The sequence below is a fragment of the Poecilia latipinna genome, unplaced genomic scaffold, assembly GCF_001443285.1.
Source record: "Poecilia latipinna isolate Pla-1442-1.1 unplaced genomic scaffold, P_latipinna-1.0 Scaffold1387, whole genome shotgun sequence".
NCBI classification, from domain to species: Eukaryota; Metazoa; Chordata; class Actinopteri; order Cyprinodontiformes; family Poeciliidae; genus Poecilia; species Poecilia latipinna.
The window spans coordinates 79597-98651 of NW_015114003.1; the positions used below are offsets into that span (position 1 = coordinate 79597).

The following is a 19055-nucleotide window of genomic DNA, read 5'->3' on the forward strand; positions in this document are numbered from 1 at the left end:
AAAAAAAAAAGCTCAAGACGTATAAATAATAAATGTCATCAGGAGGTGTGTATCTATTGTTTGGAGAAATATGAACTATAATGATGCCAGATGTAAATTGAAGCATGTAATTTCATGTGTTTTTATTGAGCAGCATGCCTGTCAGTCGGAGGGCAATGCTCTGTATTTCCATGGTGGTGAAGGAGTCGGCCGCAGCTTCGCCTCCACCAGAGACATCGATTTGCACCGTGAAGAGGGAAGAAGCTACTGGGAGGAAGACTTTGAGACGCCACCTTTAAAGTAAGTCAAGATCAGAGTAAAAAATGTGTTTTTCATGTGGTTTTTATCAACTCACCCTTTACAGCTACTTAACTTAATCGTGTTGAGGCGCCATGAGGAACTCCCAAAGTGAGGGATGAAGTATTGAATGGAGCGACTGTCATTGTTTTCCCAAGTTTATATACCACTACACTGCAAAAACACAAAACCTTCCCAAGTATTTTGGTCTAATTTTTACAGTAAATATCTTGTAAGTTAGTTTTGTCTTAATTCAAGTAACTTTTTAACACAACATAGAAGCTTGTTTTATGTAAATAATTTTTAAATATTGATGAAAAAGTATTGCTCTCACGTATAACAGGAAAAATGTCTTGTTATAAGTGAAATAATCTGCCAGTGGAACTATTACTTTTTCATCAATATTAAGGATTATTTACTTAAAACAAGCTTCTATGTTGTGTTAAAAAGTTACTTGTAAGTCATTTTTGTCTTATTTCAAGTGAACTAAGACATTTGCAGTAGAAACTAGACCACAAATACTTTTAGGATTGTGAATTACTGGTTTGCTTATATGGTTATATTTAACTCCTGGCAAGTGGGAAAGAATTACATTGGCAGGGTTACTGAGGTATGCAAACATTCAAAATGCTTTGACGCCTGTCACTTGTCATATGTCCTGTAATGAAACACGCAGCGCTGCGTAAGTCAAGCGTGGGAACCCACACAGGTGATCGGCATACCTCTGACTGCTACAGAGATGGCCGTCCATCTGTTCAGAGCACACAACCGTACGGGAAAACACACACCGGACAGCAGAGAGCAAGGAAGCACTGTCTGATGCTCTGCATGAGGCGCAGAGATGAAAAGAGAGGGCTGGTGGATAGCGCTGCTGCCAGGGAGTAATTAACAGGCTCCATGCATCAGCTCTGTCAGTACGCGTTTCCATTAATGAGAAGGACCACGCCCTCACACCTACATCCCGACACGCCGCCCTGCGTGAAGCTCTCGCCCATCAGGGATCTGTGAACTGAACACATGTACAAGGAGGCCGGGAAGACTCCTTCTTCTCTTTTGTTAATGGTACGCTTCGCGTGTTGTTTAACCCAGCAGTGACAGAGACAGAAAACGGATAGTAACAGCAGGAAGGGGAACAGGAGAAAAACAGAAACTGTGAGGGGAGTCGGATGAACTACGGAGAGCTGGGCTGACACACTGAGCAAACTTCTGTCGGAGATAATGAGAATCTGAAAAGTCTGCCGTGGTGAAATATGTGCATCCTGTAGAAGTCCCATTCCAGGTGATTCATGCCAAAAACTGTTTGTTTGTTTGCCTTATAAGCCGGGTTTGAACATTAAGGCTATGTTAACACGAGAAACTGCCGGTATTTTCTGATGCTGATTGAGAAAACGTCCCATGTTTAGACGACATCTTGATTCAGCTGCAGTTGTCATGCCAGGCCACTAGATGGCGCTGTGATTTTAGCAGGTCATCAAATGTGCGTGAAAATGTGCCTTAAATGTTAAAGGGGCAGTATTACATGGAACTGGCCTTTTTGAACTTTACATCATGTTATAATTTTGTTTGGCCATAAAAAACATTCCTGGAGTGTTGCTTTGATTCTTTCATGCATGTTTAGAAATCCTCTGATCTCCATGGCAACCACTCAGCTGTGCAAAATGCCTGGGTGGACCTAGCCCCGCCCTCCAAGCGCAGCTCCTCCTCTGAACTGCAGTTTCCAAGCTTCTGAGCTCTGTGACTCCTTCAGACTAGCCAGCAGCAATTAGCAAACACCTGGTGGAACTGTGCATCTCATTGTAGCAACTACTTGCTAGTAAAAACGTTGTTGAAGGGTTAATAGAGGAGTGATGTTGTAATGACTTCCTGAAGCAGTTTTTAAAGCGACAGAGACGCCAAATAACAGTCAAATTTCTTGGAAGCCACATTTGACATACACATCTTTTTTATAACTACTGGAGTTAACATAATTGCTTGATTGTGGTATAAAATAGTCCTCTGTGGCTCGAAAACACATACATTAAGCCAAGTTAAGTTTATTTGTATAGCACATTTCAGTACACACAGCGTTTCATCATAAAAACAAAATCATAAACACACAGTCAACAATTGAAGCATTACATTTTGTCAAATGCCGTCGTTACACATCAGATTGTTGACTTATGTTTCAAAAGTCTCTCTAAACAGGTGGGTTTTTAGTCTGGAGTTGAAGGAACTCAGTGTTTCGGCTGTTTTGCAGTTTTCTGAATGTTTGTTCCAGATTTGTGCTACATAACACATAATAAATCTCTCACTTTTTTTCTCAGCTGGGACATAGAGGGAGCAATGTACGGGACAAAGTGTGGAGAGATTGAATCAGGCGCTGCTCTGGTGTTCGAGAAGGAGGGTCGGAGAAGAGTGTGCACCCCCTACCTGGACACCACGTCTTATGGAAATCTCCGCTTCCACTTCACCATGGGTATGCGTTACCTCTGGCTTCTCCTGATGACCTTTATTGTAGTTGCTGTCAGTAGTTTTGCTGGATTTGGCTGGTATTTTGTGCAGGTGGAGGTGACTGCGATCCAGGGGAGTCGCATGAGAACAATGTGGTTCTGTTTGGAAGGTCAGAGGGCAGAAGAGAGCGTGTGGTGCTCGACACTCTCCCATACTCTTCCTACAGGGTGAGACACAGCTCCTATAGTGGAAAACTGAAATAGAAACCACATTAATTCACTTCTGAATTGCTTCTCTTGTTTCCATCACCTTTTCATAATCTCTGGAAAAACCTCCACATTTCATTAAAGCAGTAAATTTGATTTGAGGAGCTAATCTAATAATAAAGTTTTATGCTGATGTTTTTACCCTTAATGTCAAGCAGAGCAGGCGATTTAGGCTGCAGTCACATCACTTTAATCCAACTCTGGTGTTTTTGTCTAGAAAGTCCGGTTCGTTTGTGGATGTGTGAATACACAATCGGACTCTGATGCGGACTAAAAAGCGAACGCGGGTCCGCTTACAAACCTCAGTCTCCTTTCCTATGAAGGGAACTCTGCTGCGGTTTGATTGGACATGTTGATGCAAGCGGACCAGAGACTGCTCCAAAAGCAGGAAATGGAATATTCCACATGGCATTGTGGGTAAAAACAACCTAAACAAACGTGCTGCTCTAACGCTAGCTGGAGAAATGACTCGTTGTCTTTTACCATAGACAAAAGAGAAACCCAATAACTGCTCATATCTGACGCTGCTCAGTGTTTGTTTACATTTTGGAGAGAAGGAAGTTGAGCTCATGTCTTCTTCTGAGGTCTCTGTGTCGTTTCCATCAGTGGTTCTTGGTGCAGCGCCTCCGAGAACCACTTGAGAGACCCAAATTAAAGGAGTTAAATTACAAAATAAAATTTCTTGTAAGTCACATTTTAGGTATGCAGAATTTAACCCTAACAACTAAAGTTAAAACAGTGACTTTACTGTGCTATAAAACAGTGCTTTATGCCTGGAAAATGCACAATATTTCCCCTTCAATATTTAATTAAATTTCATTAATCGGTTTGCTCACAGACTTGTAGAATAGAATCAGCCTTTATTGTTCTGTAAAGTGTAAAATCATGAACTTGATTCTAATTTTGTGCTGCTCTGTTCGGATCTTTTCCATCTTCTTCCTCAGACTCCTTCAGTCGTATCTGTCGCGCTGCCATCTGAGCTGCAAACACCGGTCACGCAGTTCTGCTTGGAGCAGCGGTCCCACGGAGGCGCTAACCGTCATGTGTGGGCCGTGGATTTCATGCAGCTGCTCCCTGTGTTGCCTGGCACGCACACACATGTTGCTCAGTTCTCCATCAACCTCGGCTGCGGCTCCTACCAGCCTGCCAACAGGTATGACACACGTTCCGGCAGAATAAAGTAGCCACAAGGGAGCCTGATCAGAAAACAAAGCTGGTTTTCATCCTGTTAGTGTGAGTCTGGAGTTTTCCACCAATCTCGGTCGCTCCTGGTCTCTGCTGCACACCGAGTGTCTGCCAGAACTCTGTGCCGGGCCACATCTACCTCACAGCACCATCTACTCCTCAGACAACTACAGCGGGTAAAGTTTCTGCTAACATGTTCTCACTTACTGCCGTACGTTTGTGCATTTAACGAATCTTATTGCCAAAGTGTGCTTTGTTTGTTGGTTCAGGTGGACCAGAATCTCTATCCCCCTGCCCAATGCTGCCTTGACAGAGACGACCCGGTTTCGCTGGAAGCAGACCGGCACCGGAGCCGGCAACATGTGGGCCATAGACAACGGTTAGAACGCCACATATAATCTAAACTAATTCAGGGTTTAAAAGCAAGACTTTCTGTGAGATTTCAAATATCTACAAAAGTAGCAGATGTTATGAGAGAAACGGAGGTTTTAGCAACATGAATGATCAGAATTAAATATTAAAATTTCTATCCGGCACAAATTCAAGCAGCTTGTAAAGTGAAAGTAGAAAATTAGCGAGAATAAGCTGATTTATTTAATCTCATATGAGAAAAAAACAAATTATTTTTTGAAGTCATTTCACTGTAACTCATTTTTTATAAATGTATTATTTAGCTCCAGAATATTTAGCACCAAACTACATGTTTTGTTAACGTGTTAAATATTTAACTACCTATTTAGTTAGCAAGCTGAATATTAGTCTGAAAGATAAGTATTCAGTTTAACAAACTATATATTTAGTTACCAAGCTACATATTTAGATCCAAACTAAACATTTAGCTTAAAACTAAATATTAAAATACTAAATATTTAGTTACCAAGCTGAATATTAAGCTCTAAACTAAATATTTATCTTTCATATAAATATTTAGCTTCAAAGTGAATATTAAAGTGCTAATTATTTTGTTAACATGCTGAATAGTTATTAGCTTCAAGCTAAAATATTTAGCTTTAGTTAAATATTTAGGATGTAAGCATTTAACTAAAGCTAAATATTTAGCTAAATTAAATATGTTTGTGTTTAATTATGTTCATGTTTATTTAAGTAGAGCTAAATTTTTATTCATCAAAATGTTTATTACGATATTTAGTTAGTTATCAAGGTAAATATTTACTCCATTCCTTTTTTCTAAAGCGTAAGCATGCTATCATTGGACCTCTCATCTCATTATTTGTGCGTCAAATTGATAAAATTTCAATAAATTCAAATTTGTGTATCCAGTGTTTATTTAAAAATATATTAAAGTTTTATGTTGTTTTATCAGCCGTCCCCAAAAAGGAACAGCTTAATGAAATGATTAAAAGCTCTAAATTATTGCAACATTCATGCAAAGTGTGTGTAAAAATTTCTAAATCAACTTGTCGTGTTTGAGTTCATTTCACTGTTTTCATTTCTTCTTTTAATCTTTGAGATTTTATGATCTATGTAAGCCGTCTGAAGTTCTGTTGTTCTTTAGTGTACATCGGACCGGCTTGTCTCCGGTTCTGCTCTGGACGAGGACATTGCTCCCGCACAGGCTGCAAGTGAGAGTCGACTTTTTTAATACTCTAGATAAATCCAGAACGACTGAGCTCTGACATCTGAAGCCTTTAGCTCTATTAAAAATGAATCAGATTGTATTATTTGTATGATTTATTAATGAATTTTCATTTTCTGTCGCTCCATTTGATCGTTTCTGCCTTCAAATCTCATCCTCTCTGCACAGATGTGACCCAGGCTTCAGCGGTCCGGCTTGTGAGCTCGCGTCGCAGACCTTCCCCGCTTTCCTGTCGGAGGGTTTCTCCAGCCCGCGTCTCTCCTCCTACCACAGCTTCTCGTCGCTGCGCGGCGCTGAAGTCAGCTTTGGCTGCGGCGTGCTGGCCAGCGGAAAGGCTCTGGTCTTTAACAGGGACGGCAGGAGACACTTGGTCACAGCGCCGCTCGACAGTTCCCAGGCCAGGTACTGATGGAGCGGATATAAAGTGTTTATCATGCACAGAAGCAGATCTGCAGTCTGAGGATAAAGTAGTGCAGAAAGCTTCCTTGTTCCAGTGATCCATCACTTCGCTCTCCTGCTTTAATGTCACGCTTGTAGATGTACGGTGTTTGGGGCGAAGCTTTAGCTGAGAGAAGAAGACATTAAAGTGTTAGATTAATGATTTGGCATTATGTTAGATTGATCGCACCTGTTACAGATGGCAGCCATATTTAATGCCAGTTTCCTGGCTGATAAAGTAAACAGCTGCCTGAGAGAGGGAAGTGTGCTGCTAATGAAAGAACAGTTTAACCGAGGACAGAGAGCCAGAGGTGGTGAATCTGGGAGCCAAGAGGAGATGATTGACATCTGAATAAAAAATGCATTAAACTAGATTAGAAACTAATGAGTCTGCAGGGATTAGAAGATGTGATACAAAGTTTTTCATAACTAAATTTAGACGTCTAGGGTTTTGCACCGATTTATCGGCCAGCTGATTTATTGGCTGATTTCCTTAATTTTCTGAAATCAGTGATTGGAAATTGGAATCACAAGTCCAGCTTTTTAAATATCACAAATCAGCCGGTAAACTGCAATCAGTGCACCCCGACGTGTGTCTACTTTTTATTTTTAATCCCTCTTATGTACTTAGGCTCTTGTGATCATTTCATACGTTTTATTTTAAAACTTCTTCCATTTTTTTTCTCAACACAAGAAACTTTAATGTGTTTGTGATAATATTTGTCCTTAACTCGTAAATGTCAGGGAAAAAAGTTTTTGTCCTTAAAATACCAAAACTTTACATTTTGGTCCAGCTGAATATTAGACGATAATTTGATCAGTACTTGAGTAGACTTTTTACCAAATACTTTTTTTACTTTTACTTGAGTAAAAATATGGTGAAGTAGTGATGTTACTCTTACTGAGTGACGCTGCCACCACCATGTCTCACTGTTAGATCCTGTGTCTTGCAAGTAGTCCAAAAAATTTTCATACCAAAACATTTAATTTCTACTTCACACTTAGAAATCGTGAAGTAGAAATTGTTCACCTTACCTGCCTTCCTTTTCTCGCCACAGAAAACCGGCTCGTTTCAACCTATCACCTTTTCACTTCTTCCTCATCTGATCTGCAGATACCTCCAGTTCACTCTGCGCCTCGGCAGTCGCAGCATCCTGAGCTCATGCCCGGCTCCCGATCAGCCGGGTGAAGGCGTTCTGTTGCATTACTCTTCAGATAACGGCATCACCTGGACTCTGCTGCGGCACTACGCATACCAAGGCTTCCACGAGCCAAGGTAACGTCTGCGTTTCTGCTGCTTCTGTACGGTTATACTTTGATATGGAGCAATAATCTTTCTTTCGGCAGTCAGATATGAGCTTGTTTTGTGCTAGTTATTTTGGCAGATTATTTCACTTATAACAAAGGAAAAATGTCTTTAAAAAAAAAAAAAAAAAGGTTAGCAATAAAATTGAAGACAACTATGTGGGTAGTAAGCATAGCTTAGCCCGATTCGTAAACCAACAAAGTGGGCAGAAAACAAGGCAAAAAAAAAAGGCATCTCCTTTTATTCATCTCACCTAAATAAATGCACTTGAGGAAATGAATCCACATCTACACTAACAGACGCTAAGTGAAATAACCTGCCAGTGGAACTAGTACTTTTCATCAATGTTTAGGACTTGGTCTTAAAACAAGCTCGCATATCTTACTGAAAAGTTGCTTAGAAGTTGCATTAAATTTGATATTTTGTCTGTGCACTGTAACTGTCAGAGTTAAAACCACGTCTCCATGTACATTAATTACAAACAGCAGAATGTGTTTGTGTAGGTTTTCCGTCCAAGTCGAGGCCTGACTCACCGTTCTGTCAGTCTGTATGATTAATTCCTGCTGATCTGCTTGGATTACATCATAAACTGTATAGTTTAATGTTCCTACACCAGTTCGGCTGTGATTCTGACACATGGCCAAACAAAGAAAGTATTTATACTGATCCAGTTTATAAAATGTAGGGGTTTTTTCCCCCTAGAGGACTCTTATTCTTATGGATAGAATTAAAGCATTGATTGCTGATAATTTAAATTATTATGACTTATGAAAACCCATGATTCATTTCCCCAGACAGTTAGGATCATACATAACCTCAGTAAATATAGAATAATTAATGCAAAATAAACACATCTCAGTATTCAGTGCATTACTAATGCAAAATTGTTGCAATTTTTTATTTTTTATTTATTTATTTATTTTTTGCAAGAATAGTCAAACCCATTGTGTTTACGTGACTGCTGACTCCCACCTGCAGGTGGCAGTATTTCATTATAAATTCTGTGATTTGATTGTAAAAAATCACAAAGCAATGCAAAATCCTGGAGATACTGAAAAGTACAATGGCATAGTGGGGTCAATGTAGATTAAAGGATTAAATTTTCACCAAAAAAAACTAAATTTTGAGATTAATCTCAGAAATGTTCGAGAATTAAAAAAGAAATAAAAATTAAACTTGAAAAGACGAAAATTTGCTACAAAAAATCAGAAATTTTCTAGAAAAGACTTGGAATTTTCTGAGATGCAAAGAAAGTTTTTGACTTTTGAAGCTCAGATATTTTCACGTTTTTTTTTCTAGAAAGATTCAGAGTCTACTCTCAACATTTCAGTTTTCTGGTGGAAATTTGCTCCTTTTTTCTGCATACTATCGCTCTAATGTCATAGAGTACAACATTTCAGTTCTAAAAATCGATTTTGTATTGTTTGTATGTAATATTCAAATTTTCTGGGCAAATGAATTTTGCGTTTTCTTTAGTTCTGAGTCGTCAGCAGAAATTAAAAAAACAAAAATAAATTTCTTGAGGTGAATTTAAATAACTCGAGTTTTGCTTTTAGAATTGAATCAGTGACATTAATGGTGTTTGTTTTTTTTTGCTGATGTCTGATTTCCTCGCTCCTTTAGGATCGTTTCAGTCGAACTTCCGTCGGGCGCTCGTAAGTTTGGCATCCAGTTCCGCTGGTGGCAGCCGTATCACTCGGGACGCAGCCGCGACGTTTGGGCCTTGGATGAAATCAGCATGACCTCGGTTCTGTTCAACACCATAAGTCTGGACTTCAGCAACGTGCTGGACGTCACGCAGAGTCTCGGCTTTTACCTGGGAAACGTTCAGCCGTACTGCCAGCACGACTGGACTCTAAGGTTTCAGACGTTCTCATACCAGAAATAGTTTCGTTATTAATCTGTAGCAGTGTTAAAAACATCTAACAAGCTGATCCTCCCGGGTTGTTCGTGTCGTTCTTCAGTTTCTCCGGTGAGCCCAGTCCCGGATTCAGCATCCGTTATGTTGAAACCCAGTCGATGCAAATCGGCGCCTCCTACAGCCTGCAGTTCTCACTGGTAATGGGCTGCGGCCGCGACCCCTCCCCTCACATCGACACCCAGGTGCGCCTGGAGTTCTCCACCAATCACGGCCTCACCTGGCACCTGGTCAAAGAGGTAAATGTGGCTTATATTTTATTTTTCCCAACACATGCTTCTCTGTGGCAGAAACTTCTCACATTGTCCCATTGCATAGAGACAAGGACACAAATTATTTATTTATGATCATGAATATTGATTTAGCCATTACAGCCACAGAGATAATATGTAAATAATGAGCCTAAATGTGCCACTTTGTTTTAAATGACAAATCATCACAATTAGTTTTAATCACTCCGCTATCAGCAAATACACGTCTGTATGTGAAAGAGACGGCAGATTATCTTCAACAAGGACTTTCTATGATCATAACGGCTTCATAAATATTCAGAAGTTTGATTTTTTTATTGCTTTTGGAGCTTAATGGACTATAATGACTTTCTCTTCTTCATCAGTGACTTTTCTCTGATTCACCTACACTGTAAAACATTAGTAAAACAACTTTCTTGTTGACTTAAATTACATTTTCAAGGCCGCAGGTGGACTTTCTTTTTAAGCCACTTCCAGATGTTTTATAGTGTACATGCATCTTGCAAGTACAGACTGACTGTGCTCTTGGTAGAGTTAATCCATGCTGATCATTCAATGCTCCAGGTCAAAGATGCCATAATTCAGCAAACTCTATTTATGATCATATAAAACTGGCTAAACCTAATCTGCAGCATACAGTTCTAAGAACATATCAGAAATTCAGAGTGAGCAGTGTTGTAGCCCCTCTGGTGAATATGTGAAAGAAAGCATATCTTAAAAGGTTTCCTTTCTCTTGCTAGGCCTGTCTACCTGGCATGCCGAGCTGCTCTGAGTTTACAGCTCCCAGTGTCTACCATCCGTCTGAGTTCAAAGACTGGAGACGAGTTACGCTCTCGTTGCCTCAGAAGACGTGGTAAGTACAATTCAGAGAAAAAGACTCACAAAGTGCCGTTTGGGATTAAACACCCTCTGATCTTGATTTTGCCTTGTTTTGTTTTTTTTTACTGTGGCTAATAAGCGCATTGTGGTTTGACAGCAGTCAGGTCAATTACACAAAATGAACAGCAGAATACGAGTAAAGGTCTGCGTTTTCCTCCGTCAGCGGCTGCAGGCCTGAATAGAAACACATAATCATCTGCTAACCCTTTAACCATTTCACATATATGCACATCCCTTAAACATTTTTCACCATTACAACCATAAACTTGTTCTTCCAAAATGCTTTTTATTAAGATTTTATAAATGTAAACATCCAGAACTCAAGCGCAAAGTTTGTAAAAGTTTTTTTAGACTTAACACTGAAATGTGTGGCTTGCGTATGAATCCAGCTTCCTTAACTCTGATACCCCTAAATAAATTCCAGTTGGAAATATGTGGATTATATTGTTTTATAAATAAAAACAATATGGTTTAATAGAAATGTTGCTAGAGCAGATACATAGCAATATCTAAAAGAACAGGCAGTCATTTCTGCAAACATTTGGTTGTCAGTAGTTTGGATGTATCGTCTGGGGTTCCTCAGGGGCCAGTGTTTGGTCCTAAACTGTTTATACTTTATTTAATTACGTTTGCAAGGAATCAAATAAAGTTATATTTGTTATATTTGCACAGGACACAAACATTTTAACAGAAACAAATTATTACTAAAAAAAAAAATAACTAAATTAACTATATCTGTAAACACTAAAAAGTATTAAAAATATGAAAATTGTAAGAAATTAGTTGGAAGCTACATAACATTTCAGTCTAAACGATCAATAATTATTTCAATTTTAGGTAAAACGTGATATTTTAAAACTTAATTTACTCAACAAATTTCATTATTGTTCCAGTTCTGGAATATTGTGTGTAAGTTTAATGCGATATATAAAAAAACAAAACTAAAACCAATTATGGAAACTATTGAACAGGATGATCCAATAGTAATAAAGAAATAAAGTTCAGTGCTGAACTTTATTGAACAGTAAGAAGAAATAAATTGTTGTGAGAAAATACGTTTCTCTGGTCATTCAGATTCAGTTTTCATTCAGACATACTCCAAAGGGATATTAAATTCAGTTCAGTTAAATTAAAGAGACAAAAATTAAATTAAAAAACATACATGTGTTAGAACAGCCCAGATCTCAACACTGCGACAGTCTGTAACTTTCTCATTGATCTGTTTTGCTCAGAAAAATGGGCAGAAGTCTCTAGATGTGTTTTACTCTTTTGTAAGATACTGTAAAGATTTGATGAGGTCACGTATTATTGGGTTTCGGCTTTCATCGATCTTTAAAACGCATGCAGCTAAATAGGCTATAAATAACATGAAGCAGCCTCAGTTCGGACATATTTCAGCTTAAACCGTCGCCTCTGCTGAACACCCTGACCTCAACCTCCATTTCATTCCAACACCCCAGCTCCTAAATAACGGTGCTGTAATCTCCTGTAGAGTACGGTGACAGGTCAGAAGGTCACGGCCCCTAGTGGTAATAAAACAGCTGTGTGCAGGTTGAATGAACACGAGACAATCCGATATGGATCCGTAAAGCAGTAAACCAAGAGGCCAGAGTGGTTTATTATCTCCAACCTGCCATATTTATACCACAAAATCTCTTCAATTTGACGTTCAACAGTATGAAACATTAGATGTGACACCTGACTGGATTACAAGGTGACCGCTTGTGATTCGCTGAACCGGTTAGGATTGGTCTATGCGCTACGTTCGTTACATTTTTTGCACAAAATCATTCTTGGATAATCTGATTTTAGTCTGCTGAGTTCTGCTGAATTTGAGCTAATTTCAGATTGAGCTATTTAGGGCCTCTTGTCACTTTAAATACAAATAATCTACTGCTGGCCACGGCCACAACTCAACATTTATGCTGCGATCCAGTTAACCTGGAAGTGGGAACTTGAAACTGGATTAGCCTTTCGACCCGACAGCGTTCCTCAACTGCAGTTTAGAGCTGCAGGCACTACATGTTACATTGATTTTAGATGCACTTTTACCTGTGTGTCTAGTAAAATACACATTTCCACCACAAATTACTGCTGCTGATGTGAGGAGCGGCCACATTGAGACGCAACATGGCCACGTTTCAGTATTTGAACTGGGAGAAATCTGACTTCAGATGACTTCAGTCAGAAGTTGATTCTTATGACTGAGAAGTTGGAATTTCCCAGTTTCAAATTCAACTGGAACGCAGCATCACACTCGCGCTTGAAAATGGCTGCCAACAGATGCTCAGTTGTACAATTGTGCATCTTTGAAAAGCAGAAGTAGAGCCTCCTGCACAACCAACAGCCATTTAGCAAGTTGTTTCTAGATGGTAAAGTCAACCACGAAACACTTCTTTTTTCCAGCAGCCATTGTACAGAGATTACAGCGGTAAAATCAGCTTACCAAAAGAGCTGGAGCTCAGTTTGGGTTGCTAGGAAACGCACTGGGTTCCGCTTGGGTTGCTAGGTAACAGACTGGGCCTCGCTGGAGTCACTAGGTGAAGAGCAGTACCTACTGACTTCTAAAGTTACATTCCCAATAGTTTTTTTAAAATGGTTCACTAAACTTCAACTTATTGCCATAAAAAAACAGCCGGCTGGGGTTTTTTAGAATCAGTGGACGTACAGAAACATGTAAAATGTCAATTTTGCATCATTTCACATTTTAAAATTTGAGGAAATGTTTTATATAAAGTTCAGGAAAAATGAAGAGCCCACTGCACTGAACCCCATTAAAAGCCTCCTGGTTATTCCGCCTAATACTGATTTCTGAACTCTTCCTGAGTTACAACATTAATATTGTTGTTTCTAAATGAACATGAACTTGTTTTCTCTGCATTATTTGAGGTCTGAAAGGACTGCATCTATTTCCTTATTTTGACCACTTCTCATTTTCTGCAAATAAATACTAAATACTAAATTTCGGTGACATGTTGTCAGTAGTTCATAGAATAAAAGAACAATCTTCATTTTGCTCCAACATATGGCTATAAAAAGTAAAACCAGAGAAACTGATCATTTTAAGTGGTCTCTATATTTTTTCCAGAGCTGTAAATTCTAATTGTTTCAGGTCCAGTGCAACCCGGTTTAGATGGATCCAGAATTACTACGGCGAGCAGGACGAGTGGGCTCTGGACGACGTCTACATCGGCCAGCAGTGTCCCAACATGTGCCACGGACACGGCTGGTGTGACCACGGACATTGCAGGCCAGTCTCTCCTCCTGACCCGCGGATGCATGTGGGACAGATTATAAATGGACGGCTGGGTTAAAGTCGCCCTCTAATCTCACGCAGGTGTGACGACGGGTTCTCGGGTCCGGACTGCCAGCCGTCGTCTCCGCTCTCGTCAAGCGTCCTCTCAGATTTTGAGTCCCAAGACGCGCTGCTGGCCACGTGGCAGGAGGTGATTGGCGGAGAGGTGGTGGCGCCCGACATGGGCTGTGGGGTGGTGTCGTCTGGATCGTCGCTGTACTTCAGCAAGGTAACGAAAATGTCGATTTAATTCAGTCCTGTCAAGATAAAGTGTTAAATGTGATTATTTTTATGTAAAATCCAATGAGCTTAATTGCACAAAAAAATCTGGCACACGAACGTTTTCTGTGTTTTCACACGTAGCAGATCAAACATGTGGTAAGTTTGTGTTATTAAGGTAAACCAAGTTATATGACTGTCCCTGATTACTGTCCAGTGCTCGTTGCTAAGAGCCATTGACCTCTGAACTCTTCCCTGAATGTTTAAAAAAATAACTCTCCAGAGAGTTCATGAGTCTGATTGGCGATTACGCGGCTGTTGACGCATTGCTGAGCACGTTTTAAATCAGGTTTTCCAGCTGCAGCTACGTTTTTTCCACAGTTTTTTCATGTTTTCAGCTCAGTGCTTATCAGAATTTCACACTCATCATCGATTAAGTGAATGTTATTATTTTATGGCTTTCAATTATGTATTTCAACCTTTTTGTCAGATTGGTACAATATTAAGACCATCAACTTTAGGAGATTTTGAAAAGCATTTTCTTTAACATTTTATAATATTTAAGTCAAGTTTATTTCCATCTTCAAGTCGTTTGAAGTGCTTTACATGATGACAGCGTAACACAATTAACAAAATACAACATTGCATTACAATGGCAGAATAAAGACAAACAATGTAATCTAGACTAGAATTAATCTATGTTCACTTATTAATCGATTTAAACTCTAAACTCTAAGGTGGGCTTTATGCCTCGATTTAAAGGAACTCAGTGTTTCGGTTGTTTTACAGTTTTCTGGAAGTTTATTTTGGTAATTAAAATGTTGTCCATGTTAAATGTTTGAGTTTATTGATCTTTACGACTGTGTTCTTGCATTCTCATGCCATTATCATTACATTACTTAAAAATGGCCTCAAAACAATAATATTATCGTTTATTGCTATAACTTCTTGCAGTTTATTTCACTTATAACATGGGGAAAATGTCTTGTTATAAGTGAAATAATCTGTCAGTATTTTACATCAATAAATATTAAGGAATTATTGACTTGAAACAAGCTCACATTTCTTTCTGAAAAGTTACCTGTGAGTTAGTTTTGTCTTTTTTCAAGTAACCTGAGATATTTTTACTAAACCTACCAACCTACTTGGTAAGATTTTGTGTTTTTGCAGTGAGCATGATGAAATCTGACCAAATGTTGTGACTGTGTGCACGCTGTGGTCAGGCTGGGCTGCGGGAGCTGGTGAGCTGGGATCTGGACACGGAGTGGGCGGAGTTTGTGCAGTTCTACCTGCGTGTGGGCGGAGACTGGGCGGAGTGTAACCAGGCAGACAGCAGGGAGGAGGGAGTGCTGCTGCAGTACAGCAACGACGGAGGAATCAGCTGGGGCCTCATCGCTGAGATGTACTTCACAGACTTCACCAAACCTCGGTGAGGCAGGCAGAAACCAGCAGAGTAAAACGTCTCGGCTGCTCAGAGGTGCATGTGGTTCCAGAATAATGAAGCCGCTCTTTTTCCTTTCGCAGCTTTGTTCATTACGAACTTCCTCTGGCTTCGAAAACTCCCTCCACTCGCTTTCGGTGGTGGCAGCCGCTTCATTCTGGGGAAGGGTACGACCAGTGGGCGATTGATGACGTCATCATTTTGTCAGAGAGGGAGAAGCACATCATCCCGATGGCCAACCCGACTCTGCCGCAGGTCAGACTCCAGCATGGCATCAGATAATATTATGTGCTCTAACCCTATTAATACACCTTCTTTTCTCATTATATTTTATGCAGTTTTTTTGTTTTAAAATGTAGGACTGGAAAAATATATATTTTCTTTATTCATGTGGTTATGCTTGTTGCAACAAACAATCAAATGATCACATAAATAAAAATGAGCTCAATAATATCCATTCTGATGATTAATATTTTTTTTTAAATGTTGTTTTCAGAGTTCATAATCCATTTTATTTACGGGGTCTGATGTTTGTGATTTTTATTTCTGTTTTATTTTTCATTTTTGATTGTTTTATTTTGGATATTTTAATATGTTCCAGTGTGAAATGTTCTTTACAAAATTAAAGTTTATTGGTCTTTGCAGAGGGTTTATTTGCATCATTATGCAATTATCAATATGTAACTTGAAAATGATCTCAAAACAACATTATCGCTTATCGTAATAATTACTGGGACAATTTATCACCCAGCAAAATGTATGTAGTTATAATGGCAGATCTACATATTGTTCTTTTTTATATACATTCTTCTCTATGAAGCAACATTTGATACACACACATACACACACACACACACACAAATGTTCTTAATTAAGTAAAATAAACTGGTATTTACAAAAGAGGATTAGGGTCCCTGGAAAAAAAAAAGAAAATCCTGTTTACAGATTCTGAAAATGTTGATTCTAAGCTTTCCAATAATGCCAAACACACAGGTGGTGAAGTCAATTAAATAACATTTTGACTGTCTGAAAAGCAGTGTTTGTATTCATTAAGATGCATTTGACATGTTTAGCTTGCCAATAAACAGCTTTTTCCACTACAGCAAACAGTTGACTTCAAAAACATCTTAAATCTGCCTCTTTATTTTGCAAGAAATTATTTCTGGATAAATATTACCAGAAAACACAACATCTGTTTTTTGTCTTCTGCACAGAACTTCTACGAGAAGCCGGCGTTCGACTACCCTCTGAACCAGATGAGCGTTTGGCTGATGCTCGGCAACGAGGGCATGGAGAGGGACAACAACAGCAGCTTCTGCGCTCCGACTCCCTCGGCGATGGTGTTTGGACGCTCCGATGGAGACAGGGTGGCCGTCACCAGGGACCTGGCCCTCCGGCCTGGGTACACCCTTCAGTTTAAGGTTAGGGAGACGTTTTCAAATAAAATACTGAAACTAGGGATTTCCACTGTTTACATCTCCAAAACCGATATCTGGAGTTTAGTATCGGCGATCTGATACAGAAAAACAGCTGAAAATATTTCTTTAAAAATAAACGTATGAATAGATTTACTGAATTACAAATGTATCTGGTAACTCTGAACCAGAACCACACATTTAAACACACCAACAGCTTCACAAGCTACATGTAAAAACAACGTTGATTATTCTAGTCACTCACATTAGAAGTAAAACAGCCAATGCAAAATAAATAATAAACTGAAACGAACGGTTGGGTATCTTGAAAAAATAAACCTTTCAAGTTTTTCAGAAAGTGCAATGAGGAAATCTAAATGTAATGTAAAATAAATAATACAGCATGTAATTGCTCAAAGAGCAAAGCATAGAATTAGGCTGAATAGATTCCCCATTTAGATTTTCTTTCATTGTCAGGATCAATCCAGATATTAATATTGGATCAATGCATCTCTTGCTGAAACCATTAATTGGATCAATTGCGGTTAACTGAAAAAATAATTGTCAACTAAATTAGTAATCAATTACCTATTAATAGGCATAGACAGGCTCAAAAAAGGCAATTTACTGAAAGAACAACAAACTCAGAGCAGTAATTAGACCAAAGCTGTACAAAAATAAATGTTTTCCATTTAAGATAAAAAAAAAACCTTCTGTCTGTAAACACGTTTTAACTTGAGCTCTTCAGGTGATGGCTTCACCTGCAGAAAGTCTGAGCTTATTTATTTAGCCGCAGACATTTAAGTGTTCAATAAATGAATGCTGCTACTGCTTTTTAGGCAATTAACGTTTTACTTTTGTATTTTAAAAAAAATACATTTTTCATTTGCATTTTTAAATATATTTCTATATTGTACTGAACTGGCTTAAGTAGTTAAATGAAAAATCTAAACAATTTGCTTATTTTTGTGTCTAATTATTAGTTTTTCTAATTAGTTGGGTTTTTTTAAACTTTATTTATGGTTGTAGCTGAACATCGGCTGTGAGTCAGAGTTCAGCGCCTCAGCCCCAGTCCTGCTGCAGTACTCCCACGACGCCGGCAGAACCTGGGCGCTGGTCCGAGAAGGCTGCTACCCCGGAACGCCGGGAACAGGCGTCTGCGAAGGCAGCGGCCGTGAGCTCAGAGAACCGACCGTCTACAACACTGGAGACTACGAACAGTGGACCAGGATCACAGTGGTCATACCCCGAAACGTGGCAGCCAGGTAGCTCCCTACAGTGTGTTTCAAATGTAGTTACACTGCAAAAACACAAAATCTAACCAATTATTTTGGTCTAGTTTCTAGTGCAAATATCTTAGTGTACTTGAAATAAGACAAAACTAACTTACAAGCAACTTTTTTGCAAGACATAAAGACATGTTTTTAGTAAAATTCTAATATTGATGAAAAATACCAGTTCTATTGGCAGATTGTTTCACTTATAACAAGACAGTTTTCCCATGTTACAAGTTGATGGAATTAGTACTTTTTCATCAATCTTCAGAACAATTTTAAGGAATTATTTACTTAAAATAGCCTCTGTGTCTTGCTAAAAAAATTATGTGTAAGTTAGTTTGTTTTATTTCAAGTGTATTGAGATATTTGCACTAGAAACTAGACCAAAAACTTGGTAAGATTTTGTGTTTTTGTGTTTCTTAGTCCGGTAGGTCCGCTTGGTTTCACTCTGCACTGTCAAACCACTCTAATTGAAAAACGTGTTCTCCTCTTCGCCTGTGGTGGCGCTGCACCAAGAAACACTGAAGGAAAGACACAAAAATATCTGAAGAAGACACTGAGCATGACTTCCTTCTTTGTTAGGCTCAGAATTGTGGTGGATGTCTCACATCTATATAAAAGTCGGATAAAATACAACATTATCATTCAAACAGCAGACACTTGAAAACAATCGGATCCGTAACCAAATTAGCATCTGATTTGTGCCATTAGCTATCAGCACAAATCTGAATTTTGGGGGGAAGTGAAAAGATCAGAATTGGGTCGTTCAGACTGCCATGAAAAAGGCAGATTTTGTAGCCAAAGACTGTTTTCACACCTCATAGTCCGGTCCGGTAGACTCGGTTCAGTTGGAGACCAAAAT

General features: G+C 39.0%; 1 protein-coding gene across 1 annotated transcript in view; it reads left to right on the plus strand.

Annotated features, from left to right (window-relative positions):
- reln (reelin) overlaps window positions 1-19055 on the plus strand; it is a gene marked incomplete at its 5' end in the record, with an annotated part of 132580 nt that overhangs the window by 66138 nt on the left and 47387 nt on the right. Inside the window, 18 exons of the mRNA XM_015056507.1 lie at window positions 134-279; window positions 2580-2731; window positions 2818-2933; window positions 3917-4125; window positions 4205-4333; window positions 4427-4536; window positions 5674-5740; window positions 5923-6156; window positions 7307-7468; window positions 9122-9358; window positions 9463-9655; window positions 10408-10520; window positions 13659-13796; window positions 13884-14070; window positions 15284-15489; window positions 15585-15756; window positions 16716-16922; window positions 17946-18181. Of these exons, the coding sequence (XP_014911993.1) occupies window positions 134-279; window positions 2580-2731; window positions 2818-2933; window positions 3917-4125; window positions 4205-4333; window positions 4427-4536; window positions 5674-5740; window positions 5923-6156; window positions 7307-7468; window positions 9122-9358; window positions 9463-9655; window positions 10408-10520; window positions 13659-13796; window positions 13884-14070; window positions 15284-15489; window positions 15585-15756; window positions 16716-16922; window positions 17946-18181 (3014 nt within the window). The remainder of the gene's footprint in view (window positions 1-133; window positions 280-2579; window positions 2732-2817; window positions 2934-3916; window positions 4126-4204; window positions 4334-4426; window positions 4537-5673; window positions 5741-5922; window positions 6157-7306; window positions 7469-9121; window positions 9359-9462; window positions 9656-10407; window positions 10521-13658; window positions 13797-13883; window positions 14071-15283; window positions 15490-15584; window positions 15757-16715; window positions 16923-17945; window positions 18182-19055) is intronic.